This window comes from Castanea sativa, chromosome 9 (assembly GCF_040712315.1).
Source record: "Castanea sativa cultivar Marrone di Chiusa Pesio chromosome 9, ASM4071231v1".
NCBI classification, from domain to species: domain Eukaryota; kingdom Viridiplantae; phylum Streptophyta; class Magnoliopsida; order Fagales; family Fagaceae; genus Castanea; species Castanea sativa.
In genome coordinates, this window is record NC_134021.1 from 5,076,085 (window position 1) to 5,103,847 (window position 27,763).

General features: G+C 37.8%; 1 protein-coding gene and 1 pseudogene across 1 annotated transcript; both read left to right on the forward strand.

The window, feature by feature from the left end:
* Positions 1–764: 764 nt before the first annotated feature.
* Positions 765–2,579, forward strand: LOC142609913 (phenylalanine ammonia-lyase 1-like; annotated as a pseudogene).
* A 15,385-nt stretch (positions 2,580–17,964) lies between these two features.
* On the forward strand, positions 17,965–25,391 carry LOC142608646 (uncharacterized). Its single transcript, XM_075780346.1, has 2 exons — positions 17,965–18,168; positions 24,720–25,391. Exons 1-2 carry the CDS (start codon positions 17,965–17,967, stop codon positions 25,389–25,391), a joined length of 876 nt encoding a protein of 291 aa, XP_075636461.1.
* The last annotated feature ends 2,372 nt before the right edge of the window (positions 25,392–27,763 follow it).

Sequence of the window (27,763 nt, forward strand, 5' to 3'; positions counted from 1 at the left end):
TTCCCTTAAATATGTTTGAATGTTCTTAAATGTTCTTATGTGTTCTTCACATGTTCTTGGTTGTTCATCACATGTTCATGCATAAACACTAATTTTGATCTTAAATTCACATCAAAAATATGAAAAACGTGTTTGTTTCATAATTCTTTCAAATCCTTGAATCTAGGATATCACCATCCACACACATTTACTAGAATTTATTTTTCAAATCCAAATGAAATGCTTAATAAATTGAATTAGGATTTATCATATGCACACACATTAAATTCAACATGCAAATTGATTGATAACATATTAGATTATATGATATGAATGTTGGCCTCCATAGTCTAGAAGACCGGTTTCACCGGGCAAGGTGAGTGCCTAACACCTTCCCACCTTGTAACATAGCCTCCGAGCTTAGATCACGGGTTAGTAGATCAAATACTTATCCATGTAATTCTCAATTTTTAGATTGTAACTAGGAAACAAAGCCATGCACTTTATCTTGGATTGTATCTAGAACCAAAGCCATGTAATTTTTCTATGAGCAATGTAAATTCAATTGAAAATTAATAAAATGAGGATTTTTTCAATTTTGGTTTTCTTATTTTTCCAATAATTAAATAAGTGACGACTCCATTGTAAAACTCTTAATCTAAAGGGGAAAATATAACTAGTTGAACATCCATTTTGAGAGGCAATAACACGACTCCACCCATTCATGTGGGTTTGGTCAAACACTCTATAAAAACGGGCCGGGGGCGCGGTCTCTCACAGAGGCCATGGCCAAGGTCCTCAACCATAACATCACTCCTGTCTTGCCACTTCGCGGTACAATCACTGCTTTCGGTGATCTTGTCCCTCTATCCTACATTGTTGGACTGCTAACTGGCCGCCACAATTCTAAAGCCGTTGGACCCTCTGGTGAATCCCTTGATGCTGCTCAAGCCTTCCAACTAGCTGGTATCAATTCCAGGTTCTTTGAGTTACAGCCAAAAGAAGGCCTTGCTCTTGTGAATGGCACAGTTGTGGTTCTGGCTTGGCTTCTATGGTTCTTTTCGAGGCCAACCTTCTAACTCTTCTGTCAGAAATCTTATCAGCAATTTTCGCAGAAGTAATGCAGGGAAAGCCTGAATTTACCGACCATTTGACACACAAATTGCTATCCTGGCCAAATTGAAGCTGCAGCTATTATGGAACACATTTTAGATGGAAGTGCTTATGTGAAAGAATCTCAAAGGTTACATGAAATAGATCCCCTGCAGAAGCCTAAACAAGATCGCTATGCTCTCAGAACTTCTCCTCAATGGCTTGGCCCACAAATTGAAGTTATCAGATACTCTACCAAGTCAATTGAGAGGGAGATTAACTCAGTAAATGATAACTCTTTGATTGATGTTTCAAGGAACAAGGCCTTGCATGGCGGTAACTTCCAGGGGACCCCAATTGGTGTGTCTATGGACAACACACGTTTGGCCATTGCAGCCATAGGAAAACTCATGTTTGCACAATTTTCTGAGCTTGTCAATGATTATTACAACAATGGGTTGCCATCAAATCTTTATGCTAGTAGGGATCCAAGTTTGGATTATAGTTTCAAGGGGGCTGAAATTGCCATGGCGTCCTATTGTTCCGAACTTCAATATCTGGCAAATCTAGTTACTACCCATGTCCAAAGTGCTGAGCAGCACAATCAAGATGTGAACTCATTGGGATTGATCTCTTCAAGGAAAATAGAAGAAGCTGTTGATATTTTGAAGCTCATGTCTTCCACATTTTTGAGAGCACTATGCCAAGCTATTGATTTAAGGCATTTGGAGGAAAATTTGAAGACTGCTGTCAAGAGTACTGTAAGCCAAGTGGCTAAAAGAGTTCTAACAACTGGTGTTAATGGAGAGCTTCACCCATCCAGATTCTGTGCAAAGGATTTGCTCAACGTGGTTGATCGGGAACACGTATTTACCTATGTTGATGACCCCTGCAGTGCTACCTATCCATTGATGCAAAAACTGAGGCAAGTACTTGTTGAACATGCATTGACAAATGGCGATATTGAGAAGAATGAAAGCACATCTATCTTCCAAAAGATTGTAGCTTTCGAGGAAGAAGTGAAATCCGTCTTGCCAAAAGAGGTAGAGAGTGCAAGAGTTGCGTTTGAGAGTGGAAATCCAGCAATTGCAAATAGGATTAAGGAATGCAGATCATATCCGTTATACAAGTTTGTGAGGGAAGAGTTAGCGACTGGATTGCTGACTGGGGAAAAGACCAGGTCTTCTGGTGAGGATTTTGACAAGGTGTTCACAGCTATGTCTTAGGGAAAGCTCATTGATCCAATGTTGGATTGCCTCAAGGAATGGAATGGTGCTCCTCTTCCAATCAACTAAACTATTTTGATATGTATGAATATTTTTTCTCTAATCCCCATGCTGCTGTATCTCTTGCTAAGATATAATAATTGAAAAGGGCAAAAAGCCTTTGTTAACTAAAAAAAGATTGTGATTTAAAAATTAGTCATGTGGGCTGCATCAAATGCTGAAAGAATCCATTTACACTTTGATCAGTATCACAACTTACTACTTTTTGGAGTCATTTAGGAATGACCCTCTTATCAATATAGCAGTAGTAATAAAACATTTTGTTTCCCATTTTTGACTTCTTTTTAAAGCACTTGCAGCAGTGGAGTTAAATAGCTATATATCTATTTTAACTCTACCAAAACACAAAAACTACCCTTGCAGCAGTGGAGCTATAGGTAAAAATTTTTGCTTAATTGCTACAGTGCTCATGTATCAATACATGAGCACTGTAGCTCAAAGCTATAAATAAATAAAAAATTAGTTTTTTATTCAGCTCCTGATTAAAATAATTTAAACTGATTATTTGTGTTTATTGTTTTATTCACGGCTCTCTCTCTCTCTCAGTCACTCTCATCTCTTCACCACTGAAGCTCTCAACTCTCTCAACTCTCATCTCTTCTCTTTCAACTCTCTCAACTCACTCAAGCTCACTCTCTCAAGCTCACCGCCGCCGGCTCATCACCGACCCACCAACTGAGACTCACGCCGTTCGAAGCTCTCAACTCTCTCAAACTCACCGCCGCCGAGACCCACCAGCTGAGACCCACCGTCACTGACCCACCAGCTGAGACCCACCGCCGATCAACCCTCTCAGCCTCAGACCCACTCCATCCCAAGCTCTCAAACCCACGCCGTCACCGACCTTCTCAGCTGAGACCCATCGCCGATCAACCCTTTCACCGCCGGTTAGCTCAGACTCATCACCTAGGGGTGTGTCAGTTCGATTTCGGTCGGTTTTCTGAGTGTTGGCCAATCGAAACCAAAATTTTCGGGTTGTGAAATTCTCAACCGAAACTGATCGAAATAATTGGAAATCAATCGGTTTCGGTTGGATTTCTGTTTCGGTCGGTTTTTCGGCTTCCTTATCATTTATTTTCTAAGAAAGAAAACAAATAAAAAAATTAACAAACCCAGAAAATCCCTTTGTTTTCCCACGTTTTCTCACCACCCAAACACCAACAAACACCAAGCACCAAGCACCAAGCAAAGTAGAAAACACAAAACCAAAAAAAAAAAAAAAGAGAGAACGGCGAAGAAGCGTACTGGCGAAGCCAAACTCACAACCTTCTACCTTGAAACCCAAAAATCACGAAGAACAAAACCCAAACCACGAAGAACAAAACCCAAACACCCAAAAACCTTGAAACCCAAACACGAAGAACAAAACCCAAACCATGAACCCAGAAACCTTGAAACCCAAACAGAAACCCACAAAGAACAAAACCCAAACCACGAAGACAGAAAAATCAAACCAGAGAGGCGGCGACAGCGAAGGAGGCGGCGGCGATTGAACCCAGGTGGCGAAGACTCTAGGCGCGGGCGACAACGGGGTTTGTTGATGTTTTCTCTCTGGATCTTTGGGTGGGTTTCTTGATTCTTGTTCTTGATTCTCTCTAAATCTTGTTCTTAGTGTGGGTTTTTCATTTCGTGCTTCTTGATGTTCTCTCTTGATGTTGCCAACGGAGGTGAGAGAGAACAAAACCCAAACGTGAGAAACAAATGCTGAAAATAGGATTAATGGGGTTATAAAGCAAACCCCAAAACGACGTAGTTTTGGTAATAAGGAGAGGATAAATAAAAAGGCTATTACTAAGGGTCGAACCTGGGCTGACTGTAGACAAGCGCATGTCATTGCCACTAGGATACCAGGTACTTTGTTAAAATATTTTGTACAAATTATTATTTAATATATTTCGGTTCAGTTCGTTTGGTTTGGTGCATTGAATTTGCCACCGAAAACCGAACAGAAATTTTTGGTTTTTTATAAATTGAAACCGAACCAAACCGAAACCGAACCGAAAATTTTGCATCGGTTCGGTCAGTTTGAAGCGGTTTTTTCGGTTCGTCGGTTTTTTGCACACCCCTACCACCGCCGATCAGCTCAACCATTTCACTTCAGGTCAGTTGTTCTTTCAGTTTATTATTTTAGATGCAATAATTTTTTTTTTCTGTTCATCTTGTTTGTGTTGTAAGTGTTAGGATTAGTGCCCTTAAATCCTATTGTATGATGCTATGTATGATATTATGTATAACATTATGTATGACATGATGTATGACTTAATATTGTGATTGATAAAGTTATTTTATTATTATCTAAAATAATGGTAACGTGAATATGGGACATTATCATATAGTCCATGAGATGCATTGTATGTGATTTATGTGAAAAGTCACAGAAAATGTAGATCACAAGTTCTTTGTAAACTCAGAATTTATAATTCGTAGTCGGTGATGAAATTGGGCATTTCATCTACAAAGACTATAACGTGTCAACTAAGATGATTTGTCTTGATCATGGAAGTGGAGACTTCTAATTGATATGTTAATATGTTTTAAGAGTTAAAACATATTGAACAGGACCGCTGTGAGATTTATTATTCTCCTAATGACTGTCAAATGAATAATAAATCTCACGACTTCTATTTGCATGAACTCTTAATCCTGAGAGAATAATGAACCTGATCATGAAGTGTAGGTTGCTTTGATATATTAGGAGTGAGATCTAAAGTGACGGTCAAAACCTCAGTATGTTGGGCAGCCACATTTAGTATTGATGGAACATATATTCTCAAGATGGAATTCATAGTCTCTTGATAGAGATATAAAATATTCCCTTGAGATAAGTTTAATGGGTTCAGTTATTCAGAGAGTTAGGCTTAACCACTTTAGTAAGAAATTACTAAAGTATATATTTATGAAATTGGATTTCATAAATATATAATGAATAACTTTAAAGGATTAAACTAGGTACTCAAGGATAAGATGTAGTAATTTACAAAGTGGCAGTCTACATTTACGACTTTGTGTTACTACGAATATTTTATGAAGGGGTTAAATGTATAATAAAGTCTTGGGATATAATTTATTAATAAGGCCTAGAGTGCAATTATATTTATATAGTAGTATTAAATATAATTAATGGTAACTTTGGACTTGTCAAGAGTTGACAGAAAAGCCCAAGGCCCATTGGAGCTAGTGTCTTATTGGTCCCTTTTTTGGTCTCACTCCAAGCCACACACTAAAGCCCAATTGGAAAGGCTCAATAGGCCAGCCCAATTAGATAATCAGTTAGTTATAAAGGGAGAAACATACAGAATTTTTATTAGTGAAATAAGAAACGGTGTGTGAGAGAGTGGGAGACACACTTTCATTTTCCCTTGAAAACTGATTGAGAGACCACACATCTTGGGCGTAAAGTGGAATTGGAGTGAAGATTAAAAGTGTTCCCAAGTGCTTCTAATTTTTTTTTTTGAATTTCTCCACACCAAGGTACGCTGTTTTGTTCTTAAATTCTGAAATTTACATTGTGCACATTATCAATCATGAATGAAATAGATCCTTGTTTGTTACTTTCGCTATGTGTTTTGTATGAGATACAAAACCAGTTTTTTTCCTTCATAAAGTGTTTGTTAGCACAAATGCCAAATTCTTGAAAAATGACTATGTGAATAATTTTACTCCTAGAAGTAGAGTTGCCTTGGCTGAAATGAATGAACCTGTATTTGAACAACAAATGGATGAAACTAGGAATGATGTGACTGTATTAGATACACCACAAGATACTACTCATGAGATGTCTAGTACACAGGTGCCTCGTCGTAGTGGGAGAACTGTTCGGCCTCCTATAAGATTCATAGGTTTGGGAGAAACTTATGAGGCTATCTCAAAAGAGGCTGAATCGGATCCTTACACTTATAATGAAGCAATGAATGATATAGATGCACATAATTGGGTCCAAGCTATGAAATCTGAATTGGATTCTATAGATTCTAATCATGTATGGGATCTTGTAAAGGCGCCTAACGGTATTAAACCTGTTGGTTGCAAATGAGTTTACAAGAGGAAGAGAGTGATAGATGGAAAGGTTGAAACCTTTAAAGCAAGACTAGTGGTGAAAGGATATACACAAAAAGAAGGTATTGATTATAATGAAACTTTTTCGCCAGTAGCCATGCTTAAATCTATCAGAATTCTCTTATCCATTGCTGCTCATTATGATTATGAGATTTGGCAAATTGATGTCAATACTGCATTTCTTAATGGCAATCTTGAAGAAGAAATATACATGTTGCAACTAGAAATTTTCATAGCAAAGAACCAAGAGCATATGGTATGCAAGTTGAATAGGTCCATTTATGGATAAACAAGCATCTAGGTCATGGAACATTAGATTTGATCAAGCAATCAAGTCATTTGGTTTTGAACAAAATCTTGATGAACCATGTGTGTACAAAAGACATCGAGACAAAGTAGTAATGTTCCTAGTGCTTTATGTTGATGATATTCTACTCATTGGGAATGATGTAGGGGTAATGTCATCGGTTAAAGTTTGGTTGTCAAGCCAATTTGATATGAAGGACTTGGGTAAGGCTAACTTTATTCTAGGGATCAAGCTTTGGCGAGATCGCAAGAATAAGATGTTAGGCTTATCACAAGCTGGATATATAGATAAGGTCCTAGAACGGTTTAGCATGCAAAACTCCAAGAAATGATTGCTTCCTTTTAGACATTGAGTTCTTCTGTCTGATGACCAAAGGCCTAAGACTCAAGAGGAAGAAAATATGATGAGACAAGTTCCTTATGCTTCTGCAGTGGGAAGTCTCATGTATGCCATGCTTTGTACTAGACCATATATTTGTTATTCAGTTGGCATGGTCAGCTGATATCAATCAAATCCAGGACCAAAACATTGGCAAGCTGTAAAGCATATTCTCAAGTATCTTAGGAGAACGAGAGATTATATGCTTGTTTACCATAGTGAGGATTTGATTCTCATTGGCTATACAGATTTAGACTTTCAGTCAGATCTATATTTCAGAAAATCCACTTCAGGATGTGTTTTCACCTTGGGAGGTGGAGCCATAAGTTGGAGGAGTGTTAAGCAATCTTGTATTGCGGACTCCACCATGGAAGCCGAGTATATTGCTGCTTGTGAAGCAGCAAAGAAGGCTGTTTAGCTCAAGAAATTTCTTTCTGATCTTGGTGTTGTGAGAATGGAGTAAGTTCCCATCACATTGTTTTGTGACAATAGTGGAGCGGTTGCACAATCCAAAGATCCAAGGAATCACAAGAAAGGAAAGTACATTGAGAAGAAGTACCACATCATTCGAGACATTGTTGCTCGTGGAGATATTGTGGTAGCAAAGATTGAAAGTGCAAATAATCTAGCAGATCCCTTTACCAAAGCCTTGCCTCAAAGGACTTTCGAGTCACATTTGGAAGGAATGAGAGTTAGATTAGTGCACAGTGGTCTTTAGGACAAGTGGGAGATTGTTAGGATTAATGCCCTTAAATCCTATTGTATGATGCTATGTATGATATTATGTATGACATTATGTATGACATGATGTATGACTTTATATTGAGATTGATAAAGTTATTTTATTATTATCTAAAATAATGGTAACATGAATATGAGACATTATCATATAGTCCATGAGATGCATTGTATGTGATTTATGTGAAAAGTCACAAAAGATGTAGATCACAAGTTCTTTATAAACTCAGAATTTATAGTTCGTAGTCGGTGATGAAATTGGGCATTTCATCTGCGAAGACTATAACGTGTCAACTAAGATGATTTGTCTTGATCATGGAAGTGGAGACTTCTAGTTGATATTTTGATATGTTTTAAGAGTTAAAACATATTGAACAAGACCGCTGTGAGATTTATTATTCTCCTAATGACTGTCAAATGAATAATAAATCTCACAACTTCTATTTGCATGAACTCTTAATCCTGAGAGAATAATGGACCTGATCATGAAGTGTAGGTTGCTTTGATATATCAAGAGTGAGATCTGAAGTGACGGTCAAAATCTCAGTATGTTGGGCAGCCACATTTAGTGTTGATGGAACATATATTCTCAAGATGAAATTCATAGTCTCTTGATGGAAATATAAAATATTCCCTTGAGATAAGTTTAATGGGTTCAGTTATTCAGAGAGTTAGGCCTAACCACTTTAGTAAGAAATTACTAAAGTATATATTTATGAAATTGGATTTCATAAATATATAATGAATAACTTTAAAGGATTAAACCGGGTACTCAATGATAAGATGTAGTAATTTACAAAGTGGCAGTCTACATTTATGACTTTATGTTACTAGGAATATTTTATGAAGGGGTTAAGTGTATAATAAAGTCTTGGGATATAATTTATTAATAAGGCCTAGAGTGCAATTATATTTATATAGTGGTATTAAATATAATTAATGGTAACTTTGGACTTGTCAAGAGTTGACGGAAAAGCCCAAGGCCCATTGGAGCTAATGTCTTATTGGTCCATTTTTTGGTCCCACTCCAAGCCACACACTAAAGCCCAATTAGAAAGGCCCAATAGGCCAGCCCAATTAGATAATCAGTTAGTTATAAAAGGGAGAAACATACAGAATTTTTATTAGTGGAATAAGAAACGGTGTGTGAGAGAGTGGAAGACACACTTTCATTCTCCCTTGAAAACTGATTAAGAGACCACACATTTTGGGCGTAAAGTGGAATTGGAGTAAAGATTAAAAGTGTTCCCAAGTGCTTCTAATTTTTTTATTTGAATTTCTCCACACCAAGTTACGCTGTCTTGTTCTTAAATTCTGAAATTTATATTGTGCACGTTATCAATCATGAATGAAATAGATCCTTGTTTGTTGCTTCTGCTATGTGTTTTGTATGAGATACAAAATTAGTTTTTTTCCTTCAGTGAGGTGGTGCATGATGGGTTGAGATTGATGGTGGTTAATCCCATTTCTGATTTTCTAGTTTTTAATGGTGATATGGTTTTGATTGTGAGCTTATGAACATGGTTTTGACAAATACGGTAAAGATGAGTGTGTTATGAGTTTAGTTTAGATGGTGATAATCGGCTATGGTGATGGTGGTGATGGAGAATGAGGTGAAGATTATGGTTAATACAAGGTAGAACCTTGGTTTAGATTGTTGTAGAGACTAGAGATAGAAGTATAATTGGAGATTTGGAAGTACAATTGTTGTTATTGGCAGTTTGGAACTTTTCTGTGTGCAGGGAACTTTGTATTTTTTTTGTGGCTTTTGATTCAGTCCATCCATGAATGGACAGAATGTATTTGTAATGGAATGTATTGGGATTTTTCTATTTGCAGGAATTTGGGAATTTTCTGTGTAGAGGGAACTTTTTTTTTTTTTTGGCTTTTGATTCAGTCCATCCACCAATGGACAAAATGTAATTGGAATGTATTGGGATTTTTCTGTTTGCAGGAATTTGTTGTGCGGTGGAAGAGGTGGCGGTGGTGGTGGTGGAAGAATCGGTGGTGGCGGTGAGGGTGGGTGGCGGTAGCGATTGCGATGGCAGTGGAAAAGTCAGTGGTGGCGGCAATAGTGGCAGTGATAACGGTTGCAGTTAGTTGTGATTGTTGTTTATTGTAATGAATATATTATTTTATTATAGTGAATATATTATTTTATTGTAGTGGACATATTATTTTATTGTAAGATTTATATTATTTTATTGTGTTGAAAGCTAAAATAGATCCACTACTGCAGCATGTTTTGTAAAGTGTGTAGGTAAAATAGATAAAGTAACTTTTTGTGGAACTAAAAAACTAAATTTTTAGCTCTACTACTATGGATGCTCTTAAATAGCACTTAATACAAGAGTATAACCAAAAGTTATTTCAATATTTCATTTTAAATTTTTAGTGGATAATTTCAGATGGTAACGTAGTTATTTGTTTAGTTTGGATTAGTATTTGAGTTTGGTTAGGATTAGTTCATCATTATCCTTTATTTATGACTATCGGATTAGTATTTGAAATTGTTTAGAATTATCATATTAGTATTTGAAATTGTTTAGGATTCATTTAGGAGAGTTTATCATTGTCTTTGTAATTCTTAGAAACTGCATATAAAGCTCTAATGGCCTGTTTGAGAGTTTAGAGAGAGAGGAGAGTAGAGGGAAGTAGAGGGAAGGGGAGTAGTGGGGAGAAGAGTAGAAGAGAATGATTACCTTCCACCTTGTTTGGATGTTTTTATAATTAGTAAGGGGAAGGGAGTAATTAGCCATTCTCCTTGTTTTTAACATTGTAATTTTATAAATATAATAAGGATAAATTAGGTAATTTACTTTATCAATAATTTTATGTGCTCTACTCTCCCTCCAAATCTCTCCAATTTGAGGGAATTAAAAATGAGAGAGTTGGAGGTAGTTGAAACCTCTTCAAATCCCTCCAAACCCCTCCCCCTCCTTCCTTAAAAAACTCCCAAACAAGGTAATTGAATTACTCCCTTTCCCTCTACTCTACTTCCCCTCCTTTTTTAAACATCCAAACATGCCATAAATGATTTTTTTTTAGACAGACTATTATTATTATGGCGAAAATGTACTTTTGGTCCCTACATTTTGGGTCAATTCCCATTTTGGTCCCAAAATTGATTTCTTTGCTAATGTCATCCCTAAAAAAAGAAAATCGTTTTTAAAATGGTCCTTTCCGTCAGGCTAGAAACGGAGAATTCCTACGTGGCTAACGGAATGTCCTGTTTGCTGACGTGGTGCTGACGTGGCTATTTAAATATTATTAAAAAAGATTATTTGGCATATTTAAATGCCATGTCAGCATTTTAATTTTTTTAAATAAAGCCACGTCAGAAAATTTATATATAAAAGAAATTAAATTTAAAAAAAAACCTTAAATCTAATTTAATTAAAAAAACTTGTTTCTAAAAAAAAAAAAAAAAAAAAAGAAGGTGTTCTTCGTGTTCTTCCCCATCAAACCCAGGAAGAACTCAAACCCAGCAACCAAACAACAAACACAAACCGAGACCCACAGCAAACATCAAATTTAGTCTTATCTAACAGAAATCAAAACAGCGTTCAAATTTAGAAACCCACATGAGAAATCCCCCACAAAACTAACCAAAAATGCCACTACCCATCAGAGAAAAAGCATCAACTTTGAGCTTCCACTCACTTCTACACAGTCAACATCAAGATCCACAAACTCACACACAAACACAGTGCAGGAAATGGATTGGACTAATAAGGGAGTGAAAATCGGAAATGGGTAAGTAGAAAAATCACTGACCCCACTATCGGAATCGTGGCGAATCCGGACCAGCTCGTTCCTCTTGTGTGACCCAGCTACCAATCCCGCATTAGCTTCCATGTTGTTTGTTTCCTCAAAATGCTATATTTTTTTTGTTTTCAAAAATCAGAACATACAGACAGATCCGTAGAGTTGTGGATTTGAGAGAGAGCCAAAGGCTGTGAATTCTTCGCGCTTTCAAGAAGCCATTTCTCTCTCTCTCTCTCTCTCTCTTCACTTTCTCAAAGTCTCAGTATTTATTTGTTTGCTCTCCACAGTCCACACATCTATCTAAGCTGTCTCTTTATCATTTTGGTTTTTATTTTAGAAACAAGTTTTTTTTAATTAAATTAGATTTAAGGTTTTTTTAAAAATTTAATTTCTGTTTTATATAAATTTTCTGACGTGGCTTTATTTAAAAAAATTAAAATGCTGACATGGCATTTAAATATGCCAAATAATCTTTTTTAATAATATTTAAATAGCCACGTCAGCACCACGTCAGCAAACAGGACATTCCGTTAGCCACATAGGATTTTTCCGTTTCTAGCCTGACGGAAAGGACCATTTTAAAAACGATTTTCTTTTTTTAGGGATGACATTAGCAAAGAAATCAATTTTGGGACCAAAATGGGAATTGACCCAAAATGTAGGGACCAAAAGTACATTTTCGCCTATTATTATTATTGAGATTATTTTACATTGATTTGTTTGACGGTGATTCCAAACACCTTAGGTGGGAAGCATAAGGTTATACTGTAAGACTAATTTAGGTGGGAAGCCTAGGTTTTCCTGCATCAACTTGGTATCAGAGCTCAATTCGATCTATCAAAATTTCAGACACCCAAAATCTGTCGTGCTTTCAACCACTGTCAATCCAACGTTACTGTGAACTCCTTTCACGCTAAACAGGAAACATCCAGCCACTTTGATCAACTCTACAGCCCAACCTACGATCGTCAACACTCCAAGCATGTCTCACAAGATCTTTGCAAATTACCACCAATCAAGCCATATCTGCTCAGAAACAAAGAACCCAAATTCCACCACAACCCCAATCCGTGCCCGACTTTGAGGACTACCACCAGATCAGAAACAGAGAACGTAGCTTCAAAACAAAAACAAAAAAAAAAAAAAAATTCAGATTCACAACTTTAATCCACCAGATCAGCGACAGAGACAGAAAAGAGTTGAAAGCCAACCGCCGATCCCACCAACGGAATGACGCCATCGCACAACCCGCCGCCGAAATCATCACCCACAGCCGCCGTCGACACGCCGTCACCATCGCCCCAACCATGCCGCTTCACGGGTTCAGAGATCTGACTCCCCAGCTTCGATCTCCACCTTCGAGTGCCGCTGCCAGTCATCGCCGACGAGCCCAGGCCGCCTCTTCGCCGTCGACTCCAGCGATATCTCTGGCTTGCTCCGCCGCTTCTCCTCTTTTCGTTTTCCCCTGTTTCTAGTTTTCTTTATTTTCAGTGTTACGTGTTACTGTTTGACACTAGTAGTTTTTAATTTATAGTGTAGTCTTTCTTTATTTTAAAAATTTTTTTAAAAAAAAAAAACGAAAGAAGTCAAAGGCAGGAAAGTTCCAGGCTTCCAGCAGACACTAGAGTTCAATTACAAGCCACGCTTATCAAACCCACATAATGATCAGTACAGAGCACCAGCCAAAGCCCAGATTACCAAGCCCATGTTCATTTTAGATTGTTGAAAGTCCATTCCAGTGAATCATGGTAGTCTCAGAAGCACCAATATTTGATGGACGTCCAGTTCCATGGACCTTCATTAATTGGTTAGATGAGATGGATCAATTCTTTGATCAAATATGTCTGTCAGATGCTAATAAGGTAAGGTTTGCCAAGTTGAAATTGAGAAGTAGTGCTAGAGACTTTTGGCGTAGTATTGAGAATAATCTCAAAGGAAGGAGCAATAATCTCAAAGGAAGGAGCAAGCCTACCATAACTTATTAGAATGAAATGAAACAAATACTTAGAGAGAAATATGCTCCCCAATGCTATCAAGAGAATTATCAACCTCAATCCTCTCATGGGAATTTTCTACACAACAGAGACAATATTCAGCAAGAAAACACCTCACCCTTTCGTCAAGAACTTACTGCCATAGCTCAAGACTTAAGAAAAATAATGGTTTTGCTAGACTCTTCTACTCAGAAAAAGGATGCTTAGGTTCCACCAAAGACTAATGTTGAAATAGAGGTACAAGTGCCAATAGATGATGTTTCAACATTCATGCAGCAAGAAGAACCTATTATAGAGTCTACACAAGAAGAGAAATTTCAACAAGTGAGCAAAGATTTAGAGGGTGCACTTGATGTGGAGGTTGATTCTGATGAAAGTGGTACTGAACCCTTCATGATCCATGAGGTTGATGAACATCTACAAGTTGTTGAAGTCAAAAAAGTTGATACAACACATTGATTTTGTGTTTCCAGAGGAGTTCTATGGTGTAATGGAATTGAAGGTTATTCTACTCTCAGAGCTTCCTAGGGTGATTTCTGATCTGAAGGAAGTATTAAGCACCAAAGTCTTAATTCTTCATCACTACAAACTCGAGGTCGAGTTTTCTTAAACCAGGGGAGTATAATGCAGGAGCATAACCAAAAGTTATTTCAATATTTCATTTTAAATTTTCAGTGGATAATTTCAGATTGTAACGTAGTTATTTGTTTAGTTTGGATTGGTATTTGAGTTTGGTTAGGATTAGTTCATCATTATCCTTTATTTAGGACTATCGGATTAGTATTTGAAATTGTTTAGGATTATCAGATTAGTATTTGAAATTGTTTAGGATTCGTTTAGGAGAGTTTATCCTTATCTTTGTAATTCCTGGAAGCTGCATATAAAGCTCCAAATGATTTCTTTTGTAGACAGACTATTATTATTATTGAGATTATTTTGCATTGATTTGTTTGGTGGTGATTCCAAACACCTTAGGTGGGAAGCCTAAGGTTATACTGTAGGACTAATTTAGGTGGGAAGCCTAGGTTGTCCTGCATCAGCACTGGAGGTCACTAAGGTTTAGCTGCAATATTGACTCAACCAAAATGAATTTATTCTGATTTACTTGAAGTTGTGTTGAACTTAAAAACTTTGGAGCTAAGAGAGGTGAGCTCACTCACTCTTTCATGCCATGCTTGACATAACTGACAATATGACTGCAACCCTTCATCCACATTGCCCAAATTTTATGCCATTTTCATTTTGAGACTGTACGTTATATAGCCACTTTCTAGTTTTGACACTACTGTATGACTCCAACCTGGTTATTAATCAATTGTGATTGACCAATTTGACTCTTCTTGGAAGAATTGGTCTTTTATGACATTTTGTACAATTGTACCCTTTTGATTTGTATAAAGAATTTGGGCTAATCATAACTTCATGGAAGATAATAGCTATATTGCTGGGCTTCAATCAAATGTGGTCCACAAGATGAAATTGGTAGCACTACCATTATTACTCAGTTAAAAAACCTGCATTGATTGATGATAGGATATCAACTCCTTGACATATCATTGTTCTTTAAATTTCTAGTTGCTACTTACATTAACAAAGGGGTTTCATTCCATTGTCAGATGTGAAATTAAACAAGCTTAATGATATTTTGTTTAGATTACAGCATATAGAAATAGAATTCTCATGTATTTATATGGAGAAGCTAGTTATTAATGTAAAAATTGTACATATTTTAGCTAGACTTGCTGTTGAACAACAAAGGACAGTGGTCTAGTGGTCAAGGGACCCATTTCCATGTGGTTTGGAAATGAAGGTCCTAAGGTCGAATCTTTGGGTGGCGCTTGAAAAACAAAACCATGTCCCCCGACCCCCTACCCACTAGTTCTCGTGGAGTTGGGGTACAACTATGGTATTGTAGCAAAGACACCCCCCCCCCCCCCCGCTTATTCTCCATCTATTTAATGTTTTTTTTCCTTTTTCTTTTTTGGCACCAAATCATAAAAAAAAAATACTAAGAGTCCATCTCGAAACGTTTGTTTGCATTTTCCTCTGGCAAAAAGCGCTTTTTGAAACCAAATAAATAATATATGCATTTGGTAAGATTTTAAAAACTACTTTTTCCAAAAAGTTACGTTTTGAAATGTGAAGGAACTTCACTTTAACACAAGACAGCTCTTTAGAGCCTTTTGCAAAAACTAATGCGCGTTCATAAATATTACCGTTGGAGGTTGTCTTCAATTACCAAATTACCCAAACATTTTATTGAAAACCCAAATTTTACCCTTTGATAAATCAAATGATAACACCTCTTTGGAGTTCACCTCACGCCAGATTCATCTTAAAGTTGCTACCAAACATAAGAAAAATTAATAATTTTATAGAAAATACTTCTTAAAAAATGACTCATTTTTTAGAAAATATTATCACTGAAACAAATAGAGTGTTAGTAGTTAAAGGAATTTGGGAAAAGTTGTAAGAATTATTGGGTAATTTGTTCAATGTCATTTTGATACCATGAAATTTGAATTTTGTCAATTTCATCCACAAACTTTGCAAACACCACAATGTTTAAGAAGATTCTGTGAACACCATAATGTGGTCCTTCCATCCCTAGAGGGTGTAATTCAAACCTTAGCGATTGGATTTTATTCAATAAGTTTAGAGTGACAATACTTTTCTCAAAATATTTCAAAACTGTCAAGTGTCTAGATAGATACTAATGGTAAATGGTAAATTGATCCGTCAATGCTTGGCTTAGATGAAAATCAATAATTGTCACAGAGTTGCATCCCAACCCCCGCGCCCAATCCCAAACCCAAAAATAACAAACAAACAAGAATTGCATGAATAGTTTCCAGTAGGTACCATGTGGAATGTTATGCATAATGCATAAATATGACTGCATACATCAACAATATATCTTGATTGATGATAGCAATTTCTGCCTTCGTCTTAGCCTTCTTTTTATCCCTACTCCCTCTTTGGTGTTAATATGAACTAAGATATTCTAGATTTTTGAAGGTAATTTTGTCATGGAAGTGTTAATCTATTCATTTTGAAATGTTCTTTTCAAAAAATAGATTAAAATTATGTCATCAATAATTTAACCATACATTAAAATTATAATTATAATTTTTTTCACAAAATCTAATACCTTCTTAGTGCCAATTTAAATTAAATTGTTTTACCAATTGGACTCATGGTTTTAAAAATTAGATGGGAAGCAAAACTGGATTTGCTTCCAGCTCCCAGTTTTTACCCAGTTTTAGACAATTTTTCCGGATCAAACTGGCCTTTGGTTCTCGATTCAACTGGTCAGACTGGCCGGTCCGATCTGATTTTTAAAACATTGATTGGTCTAGTGATATTGTTATCATGTTTTTGATCCCCTCGAGCCACTTCGCGAAAGTACTTTTTGAAGTTTGACGATTGCTAAAGTGACATGTTATGATTAGTTTACAATAAAATGAATGCTGAAGATAATTATATACAAAATGATATTACACTAATCACAATTGGACACCTCAACAAATTTTGAAATTTGTTATAATATATAACTTACTTAGGGTATGTTTGGATACCGTTTATTTTGCTAAAATTGAAAAATTATTACTAAAAATACTGTAGATAAAGGTAAAATTAGGCTAAAATACAAAATTGACCATCTAAGTTTCACATTTTATCATTTCAGTTCTCTAAATTTGAGTTTTGTCATTTTAGTCCTCTAAATTTTAAGTATAGTCAATTCAGTCTTCTGTTAAATGCTTCCATCCACTCACCAAAACAGCTCCGTTTTGGAATTTTTTTTTTTTAATTTCTTAATTTCAAAATACTGGAAAACATTAATTTAAAATAATAAAAAAAATCAGAAACTTAACTCTTGCTCTCTCTCTCTCTCTGTGAAAAAATGGCAACGTTCAGCACCACCCTCCTCCTCATTCATCTTCCCTCCAAACCTTTCTTCTTTTTCTTCTTTAACCTTCAGACCCAATTCCCTCAAAACCGAAACCAAACCCCTATCAATCACCTCTAAGCTCGCCACCATCCCAGTCCTCTCCTTCATGTACTGGTGATAAAATCGGTAAGACCCACCTCGACCTCAAGTCCGCCCAACCCAACGCTACCCGCACCGTCGTTCGCCGGTCCACTGAAAAAAACAAAACAAATTCTCCACCATAATCGTGTTGATTACAGCTTTTGCAATTGCGGTCGATATTGCTAACCTCTTCTCCTTCCCATTGATTTTGATGGCCTAGTCTCTGGGCTTAGGCCGAAATACCACGCCTTCGCCGGCCCTGAGTGGGGACCGAGGGTCCAACCCATTTCTTTTTGAGGGTAGGGCTTTTTTGCCGCCGCCTTTGACTTCGACATGGGTAAGAGTGGAGGCGATGCCGCAGTGCCCATTTTATCGCTGGTGAAGGAGAGGACTGGGATGGTGGCGAGCTCAGAGGTGATTGATAGAGGTTTGGTTTGGGTTTTGAGGGAAGTGGGTCTGAAGGTTGAAGAAGAAGAAGAAAGGTTTGGAAGGAAGATGAAGGAGGAGAAGCATGAGAGAGATGAGGGTGGTGCTGTGGTTGTGAACGTTGCCACTTTTACAAAGAGAGTTGAGTTTCTAATTTTTTTTTTAATTAATGTTTTCCAATTTTTTGAAATTAAGAAATTATAAATAAAAAAAAATCCAAAACGGCATCGTTTTAGTAAGTGGACAGCAGCATTTAACAAAGACATGACGGAAGACTGGATTGACTATATTTAAAACTTAGAGAACTGAAATGACAAAACTCAAATTTAGAGGACTGAAATGATAAAAAGTGAAACTTAGAAAGTCAAGTTTGCATTTTGGCCTAAAAATTAGATGAAATAGTATAGTTGGACTCATGAATAGTGTCAAAAAGTGCAGTGAGGCCCATGAATAGTAGCAAAAATAAGCTGAATAGTAGCAAAAATAAGCTGAATAGTGAAATAATTTTAATTTTTAATCCTAACCCAAACGCACACTTGGGGTCTATTTGGATACTTTTTATTTTACTGAAATTGAAAACTTATTACGGAAAATATTGTAGATAAAAGTAAAAGTTAGTTGAAATAGTACAGTGGGCTCATTAATAGTACCAAAAAGTGCATTGGGGCCCATGAATAGTACAAAAAAAAGCTTAATAGTGAAAAAAATTATAATTTTCATTGCATCCCAAACGCACACATAGGTGCTGTTTGGATAAGTTGGCGTTTGCGTTTTGATGAAAAAATTTTGCGTTTTTTTTTTTTTTTTTTTTTCTTCTGCTGATGCACTATTAAGGGGGACAGCGGTTACTGTTCATGCTACTGTGCATGAACAGTAGCCGCATTTGCTGACTTTTCAGCACTTCTGTGGGTCCCGTGTACTGTTCACGGGACCCACAAACTTCACTTTTCAGATTTTTTAAAATTAAAAATGGGACCCACGGTACTATTCACACATTTAAAAATTATTTTGGTACAGTGTTTTCAGTTTTCAGTTTTCAGTTTTCAGTTTTCAGCAATAAGCTGTATCCAAACGGACCCATAGTGTATGTTTGGTAAAAATTAATTTTGCTAACTTATTTTACTATTTAGCTTATTTTTACTGAGCTCATGAATTGTACCAAAAAGTGTAGTGAGACCCATGAATAGTAGCAAAAATAAGCTGAATAGTGAAAAAAATTATAATTTTTATTGCTTCCCAAACACACACTTAGTGTGTGTTTGGCAAAATTAACTTATTTTACTATTTAGCTTATTTTTACTGGGCTCATGAATAGTACCAAAAAGTGCAGTGGGGCCATGAATAGTAGCAAAAATAAACTGAATAGTGAACAAATTTAAAATTTTTATTACTTCCCAAAAGTGTATGTTTGGCAAAAATTAATTTTGCCAACTTATTTTACTATTCAGTTTATTTTTACTACTATTCATGGTTCCACTGCATTTTTTGGTAATATTCATGGGTCCCACTGTAGCTAACTTTTATCTTTATTTACAGTACTTCCAGAAAAAATTTATAGTTTCAGCAAAATAAGCAGATCCCAAACAGACTTTCAAAAGAAAATCTTACTAGCTTAAAGTATCAAGTTCCGTAATAAATAAGCCAAACTATTAGGTATTCATTTCAAATGAATCAATTTCATATTTTAAATTAAATATGAAATCTTAGACATTAAACACGTTCTCCATTTCAATGAAAATAAAGAGATCCTATTCCAACAACCAGACCATGAGCTTCACAATTGAGACATTCCCATTTCTAATATAATTAAGGGGGGAAGTGATATGCTAACTTGGAAAAGTTCACAAACAATAAACCGAAGTTGTTAATTTACATAATAAACTTTATGCTATTGGTGAACCTGTGATGATCAAAGCATATATGTCATAACGTTGACTGACCAAAATTTTCCCATGATTTGCGATAGTTTATGACAATTTCCCCCATCTTCTTTTCATGGTTGGTGAAGCTGAAGCAGATAGATACTTTTCCAATTTCCATGTAACCCCATTTCTTGTTACTACTTTTTCCATATCATCAAATTTCCACCCAAACTATGTCATTGTAAGAGAGCTTAAAGCTTCTCATATTCAATTACTTGCTTTTCTTGAAAGCAAGGAGGCTATCATTATCAACTTCTCTTGAATTTTATATCGCAGCCAATATTGTAAATGTACTATCTTCATTTAGAGACGCAAAGGGAAACAAAGACTATATCAACCCATGTCCACACCTACCCTATTTTAACCATCACAATAATCATCCATCCACATTCAGATCAACATTGTACTTTCCGACCATATCAACCCATGACCACACCTACCCCACCAGAGCAATCTATAAACTTTTATAATACGCTATACATCTCATTCTTATCTTGTAATATGATATATATATATATATATATATATATATATATATATATCATATTAAAATAATTCTTTTTCATATAGTTTTTCCATGCTCCCCTCCCCCCGCCCCCCTAAGCACTTGATGAAGCAAATAGTCATATCAACCCATGTCCACACCTACCCCACTTAAAAATAAGGTTCCATCAGTTTAGGTCATTATTTCCAAGAGTACATAAAATTTGATTTTGTAATTCTTTTTTCAATTTGCCTTCTTTTTTTTTTCCAATTTTTAGTGATTTTAGTTTGTTCTTAACACAAATTAGAGTTTTTTTTTGGTGTTTCCCAAGGGTCTTCTAGTTGCTCTTGGAATTCCTTATTAGATTTTGATTCTCTAGAACTCTTAGGGTAACACTAGCGTAGATATTCTAAAATAACCCATTAATTTTGAAATTAGTGAATTAAATTCTGTTATATCATCAATAATTTAAATAAATACCAAAACAGTGATTGTCAACTCTTATTATTATTTTTTAAAATGTTGATATCATAAAATTTAAGGAAATCAGTTTAAAACAAATGGATAGAAGTATAGTAACTCAATGGTAAAGTTAACTTAAAAATTTTAAAGGCTCTTATTTCTCTTTATCATATACATAGTGATTGTAGCCTTTTCACCAATTAAACTTTCAAAAAAGTTCTCATTTTCTTTTTAGTGGGTTCTAGCTAGGAATTCTTCTTATAGATTCAAGGAACACCTTCGTGCATTCAAAGATTATTTTCTTTAGATATGTGTAGTCTACTTTTTGTGGACTGTGTAGCATATAAGAAGGCCTACTTGGCTACTTCCATCTCACGTTTGTTTGTTTGTTTGTTTGGATATAATTCACATGAGCCTAGACACTCCAATGAGTTAGCTCATTCATTAGTCCTCTGGGCTCCATTTCTAATATTGGTTAATTCTAATTTTTTAATGGAATATTTACTCAGTAAAAAAAAAAAAAAAAAAACCACATTGGTTGTAATTGTCAAAAATATGAACTAGTTAGATGGAGAATTTGTTATTCTGTCACCTACCCAAAAAAAGGTTAGGACACTCAGTCTTGTTGCGAGAGACGACAAACTTTGTTCAACAAACAGCCTTTGAAAAATACCTATTGTGAGAAAGTTCTGTTTGATAATTGTTAATTAATTTCTCCACTAGAAAGGTTCAAGAATTGCATTCCTTGACTGGTTAGGCATGAATAAAAAGTAAATAAATAAAAAAGACTTTAATCAGTCTAATGTTTCAGAATTATATAACTGCGTTTGTTGTTAAAAGTAAAAGGTGAGTAGGTATTCATGACCCATGAGACGAAGTTGCCTAACTTTTTCTACTAATTAATAAAGTCTCTAGCGATTTAATAAGAGATTTAGGATTCAATTTCTATCTACACTAAAAATTAATTGATATCTTGATCTAATAATAAAGAACTATTATTAAGAATTGACATATGTTGAAACTTTAAAAAAAAAAATCCCTCAAAGCGTTTAAAAAAAAAATTAAAGAAGATATTTTTTATCCAGATTTTTTAATTGTTATTATTATGGTGGCACATCTCTGATCTATTTTTATTATTTATATTTATAGAACAATATGAAAACATTTATTGTTTGGGGTTATTTGGTTAATGACTTCGTTTTATTATTTTTTCTCCAAAAAAAAAACTTCGTTTTATTATTCGTGCATGCAGTTATTATATTCATTATTTATGTCTTATTAATTATCCAAAGTTTGCTTTAACAAATCGAAACTTGAAGACCCCATAATAGGATATTATATGTGTGTGTGTGTGTGAGAGAGAGACAGAGAAGAAAAATAGGAAATATTACTAGTTTTAGTATAATGAAATTGACGGTGCTTGATTAATGCCATGGTTGATCGATGTTTGTTTATGATTACGAAGGAAAAGTTAGATCTTATTAGTTGAAACTTGAAAACGACATAGGAGCTCATTGTTCTTTTGTTGCTATATATTATTATTGAGCTCATTATGACGATGCCTTAATTGATTAATTCAGGGTTAATATAAAATATAGGAAGCAAGTGAAAATAGAGAACCTACATATTAACACAATGATGCTGTTGCAACAACTATGTCCACTAAGGATCAAGCAATTTCATCCAAAGTGGTTGTAGCTTCCATTCATTTTCCTTGTAGAAAACAACAGGTTTTCTCCACTTGCTTGACTCAACCTTTAGAAAGCAACAAATACAAATTAAGTTTGAGATAATAATGATGTCAAATTAAGAACAGAGGGATTTATACGCGGATTGTATCCAATAAAAATAAAGAGCAGAGGCATATATATATACCAAGACTCGATCGAGTATCAATCAAGGTCTGTGATGAGGGTGATTTTTACAAGATTACCAATACCTCAAGAAGGCTGACGGAAGTGGCAAGCCCGTCAGCTCTAGTCGATAAAACGTCTCCTTTTGACGTCCATGGCTAACCCTCATATTTGACGGCATTGGGCTAAGGGAAGAAAAGATGATGGAGTCAAAGATGAAGGTCCCATGCTAACGACCTCACCAGATACATATGTAGGCTGACGACCTTGTTGGTGGCATACGTATGTTGACGACCTTACCAGAGACATACGTGGACTGACGACCTTAGGAAGTAAACGCTGAAGGGGATAACCCAACCTTCATCCATAACCTATTTTGTCCTCCACGTACGTGCATATAAGGAAAGTTCTTGCGCTACACGTTTGGCCTTAGTCAAGGAGATTCCTATAAGGAAAAGGGCTCTAGGTGATACGTAAAATCCATAAATTACTCTCCTAGAAGGAAAATACTTCCTCACCAAGGCGCTTATTTCGGGTCCATGCTACTATATATACCCCAAAACCCTCATAAACCACGGGACGCATAACTCACTTCAGCTCTAGCACTTTAGGGTTGTAAAGGAGAAAAGAAGTTCTAACTTGACCTTCGGAGGGTTTTTGGCCGGCACCACACCGGTGCCCTTTGTTAGTCTTGTTTGTTGTTGTGCAGGTGTTGTTTCAAGTAAAGTGAGGACCACATGACAACTGGTGGATTTTAGCGCTTCATCAGTTGGCGCCGTCTGTGGGAAGTCTTATTTAGCCTTTGCTCTATCCCTGAGACAAAAGTTGCATGGTACTCACTCGATCGATGGCAACAACCAACAATCAAGGCGACGAACCGCACGCCACAGCTCTAGAAAGGCAAGTCCAAACGCTAGCGGCGGCAGGCGAACACCTCACCAAGCAGAATCATGATTTAGAAGAGCAACTACGGCAAAGGAATACACACCCAAGCGCACCAGAGGAAGACCAGGAAGGTGCCAGTCCAGAGGGGAGGAACGCAGAAGGACCGCGGAAGGACCTGAGGGTAGCATTGCCCCGACTAGAGCAGAGCGGCAGGAGACCAACCGACCATCCACTTCGGACACCATGCCAACTCACATAACAGCAGAGATGCAGGAGATGAGGGAGCGTATGGACGTGATGATGAACGCCCTCAGAGGACAAATCTCTAGTGACCTGGACGACCTAGTCCATAGGATAGATTCGTCTTTCACGGCACTCGTAAATTCATGCCCCCTTCCTCCAAAATTTCGCATGCCTCAGGTGGAGAATTACGACGGATCCAAGGACTCGTTGGATCACTTGGAATCTTTCAAGACCCTAATGCATCTTCAAGGTGTACCAGATGAAATCATGTGTAGGGCTTTTCTCACCACGTTGAAAGGGCCTGCAAGGGACTGGTACAGTAGGCTGACGCCTAATTCCATTAGTACCTTTAAGGAATTAGGCGTACAGTTCGTATCACACTTTATCGGGAGTCACCGGCATAAGAAGTCTACTGCGTGTTTGATGAACATTAGACAACGAGAAGACGAGACTTTAAGGTCATACATAGCCCGCTTTAACAAGGAAGCCCTTTCGATAGACGAAGCAGATGACAAGATACTTGTAGTAGCGTTCACAAACGGGCTGCGAAAGGGTAAGTTCCTGTTTTCTCTGTACAAAAATGACCCAAAGACTATGTCCAAAGTGTTTTACAGGGCAACCAAGTATATGAACGCAGAAGACGCCTTGCTGGCTCGAGATGACAAACCTAGAAAGAGGGAAAGGCAGGAAGATGCACAACCAGACAAGGGACGAAAAGTGGCTAGAACCAAAGAACGGCGGGACGATTGATAACCCAAACCTCCTACAAGAAGATTCACGAACTTCACTCCCCTAAATGCTCCTATTGATCAGGTACTAATGCAAATTAAAGATGAAGAAACTTTGGCCTTTCCTGGCAAACTGAAGGGAGATCCCAATAAGAGACCAAGGAACAAATACTGTCGTTTTCATCAAGATCATGGCCATGACACCGCTAATTGCTACGACTTGAAACAGCAAATAGAAGCTCTTATTAGACGAGGAAGGCTACAGAGGTTCGTCAGTAAGGAGAGGGCGGACCTGCCACAAAATCAAGCCCCTCGACGAGACAATGATCGCCCCAGGCAACCCATAGGAGATATAAGGATGATTGTAGAGGGCACCATGACCGTTGGGTCGTCCAAGAAAGCCCGAAAGACATACCTCAGAACGGTTCAGAACGTCCAGATGACAAGCTCCGCGCTCAAAATGTTGCGGATTGATAGTCCCCCTATTGGATTCTCAGAAGAGGACGCCCGGCGCCTTCATCATCCCCATGACGACGCTCTGGTTGTCACCATACAAACAGAAGACTATAACATACACCGAGTCCTTATCGACAAAGGTAGTTCAGCAGACATCCTCTACTATCCCGCTTTCCAACAAATGGGAATTGGAAGGGAACGACTAGTTCCGACTAACGCCCCGCTTGTTGGCTTTAGAGGAGCGAGGGTACTTCCACTTGGCGTTGTCACTTTGGCGGTAACCATTAGAGACTACCCATAGCGGATCACCAGGAATATAGCATTCCTTGTAGTCGATTGCTCGTCAACCTACAATGCCAACATAGGACGTCCAACCCTCAACTCATGGAAAGCAGTAACATCGACATACCATTTGATGATAAAATTCCCTACTAATTACGGAATTGGAGAATTGAGAGGAGATTAAGTATCCGCACGCGAATGTTACGTAGCCATGATGGAGATGGACAACCACATTCAGGCCATGAACATAAAGGAACGTCGGGTGGCGACAGAGCCCGTCGAGAGGCTCAAAGACGTACCTCTTGACGAATCCCACCCGGAGCGGACGACCAAAATCGGCACCCTGGCAGACCCAACGGTACGTCAAGAACTCGCGACCTTCTTAAAAGAAAACCAGGACGTGTTCGCATGGAGTCACGAAGACATGCCAGGAATCGACCCGTTAGTCATGGTACACAGGTTGAACGTGTCGCCATCTTTCCCGCCCATCTGACAAAAGAAAAGAATCTTCGCCCAAGAAAGAGATCAGGCAGTAGCAGAAGAAGTCCGCAAACTACAAGAGACGGGATTTATCAGGGAAGTTTACTACCCTGATTGGTTGGCAAACGTCGTAATGGTCAAAAAGAACAACGGAAAATGGAGAATGTGTGTCAACTTCACAGACCTAAACAAAGCATGCCCCAAGGATAGTTACCCCCTCCCGCGGGTCGACATCCTGGTGGACTCTACGGCCCAACATCAGCTGCTGAGCTTCATGGATGCATTTTCCGGATATAACCAAATCCAAATGGACGAAACTGGTCAAGAGAAGACTGCGTTCGTAACAAGCCAAGGGCTTTTTTGCTACAAAGTCATGCCCTTTGGCTTGAAAAACACTGGCGCAACCTATCAGAGGCTCATGAACAAGATGTTTGCACGACAGATTGGAAGAAACGTCCAAGTATATGTCGACGACATGCTAGTTAAAAGTCAAAGGGAAGAAGATCATTTGGAGGACCTCAAAGAAACCTTTGACACTCTTTGCCTCTACAACATGAAGCTCAATCCAAGCAAGTGTGCCTTTGGAGTGACGGCGGGGAAGTTCTTAGGTTACATGGTATCCCAAAGAGGCATCGAGGCCAACCCGGGCAAGATTCAAGCCATAATGGGGATGGCACCTCCTAAAAATATGAAGGAAGTACAAAGCCTTAATGGCAGGGTCACCGCGCTTAATAGATTTGTGTCAAAGGCAACGGATAGATGTCTGCCATTCTTCCGCACATTGAAAAAATCCTTTGAATGGACGGCCGAATGTCAACAAGCGTTCGAAGACTTGAAGGTCTACCTCTCTTCGCCGCCGTTACTAAGTCCCTCGCTACCAGGAGAAGATATATTCCTTTATTTGGCCGTCTCCCCGGCCGCTGTCAGTGCCGCCTTAGTTAGAGAAGATGACGGAGTCCAAAGACCCGTGTATTATGCGAGCAAGGTGCTGCATGGTGCAGAAGAGAGATATCACCCCATGGAAAAACTCGCCTTCGCTCTGGTCACAGTGGCCCGTAAACTCAAGCCATACTTCCAAGCCCATACGATAGTCGTCCTAACTGATGAACCTTTACGGCGAGCAATGGGCAACCCGGGGGCCGCCGGACGAATGGCATTGTGGTCGATAGAGTTGGGTGAATTTGACATACAATATCGCTCCCGCACCGCCATCAAGGGACATGCGGTTGCCGACTTTATTGCGGAACTCACCAGCATGGAAGGCGAGAAGGCAAAAAATCCACAATGGAACGTTTTTACAGATGGGTCATCCAACAAGAAGGCTGGTGGAGTAGGGGTCGTGCTTAAATCTCCAGAAGGCGACGAGATTGAATGTATGATTCGTCTCGATTTTCCTGCAACTAATAATGAAGCTGAGTATGAGGCCCTGATAGCAGGTTTGGACCTTGCCAAAGCTGTAGAGGCCGTGAACGTAGTTATTCACTGCGACTCCCAGGTCGTTACGAGCCAAGTGAATGGCGAGTACGAATGCAAGGGCGAAAAAATGAAGAAGTACTGGGAGCAAGCGAAGAAGAGGATGGATGGGCTGCAGGCCAATATAGTCCAAATCCCAAGAGGAGAAAACGAGCAAGCCGACCGTCTCGCCAAAACCGCGTCTGTGGAGTCTATGATAACTATCGACAAGGTACTCTCTTTTATTCAGCCTTCACCGCTAATAGACGCTCTCAATATACTGGAAGTTGGTTCCGAAAATAATTGGACCACCCCCCTGATGTCCTACCTAAAAGATGGTACGCTACCTGACGAGTAGGATGCCGCAAGGAAGCTGAAGGTCCAGTCAGCACGGTTTGTTTTGATAAAGGACGTCCTGTATAAGAGGGGCTTCTCTCGACCATACTTGAGATGTTTAGG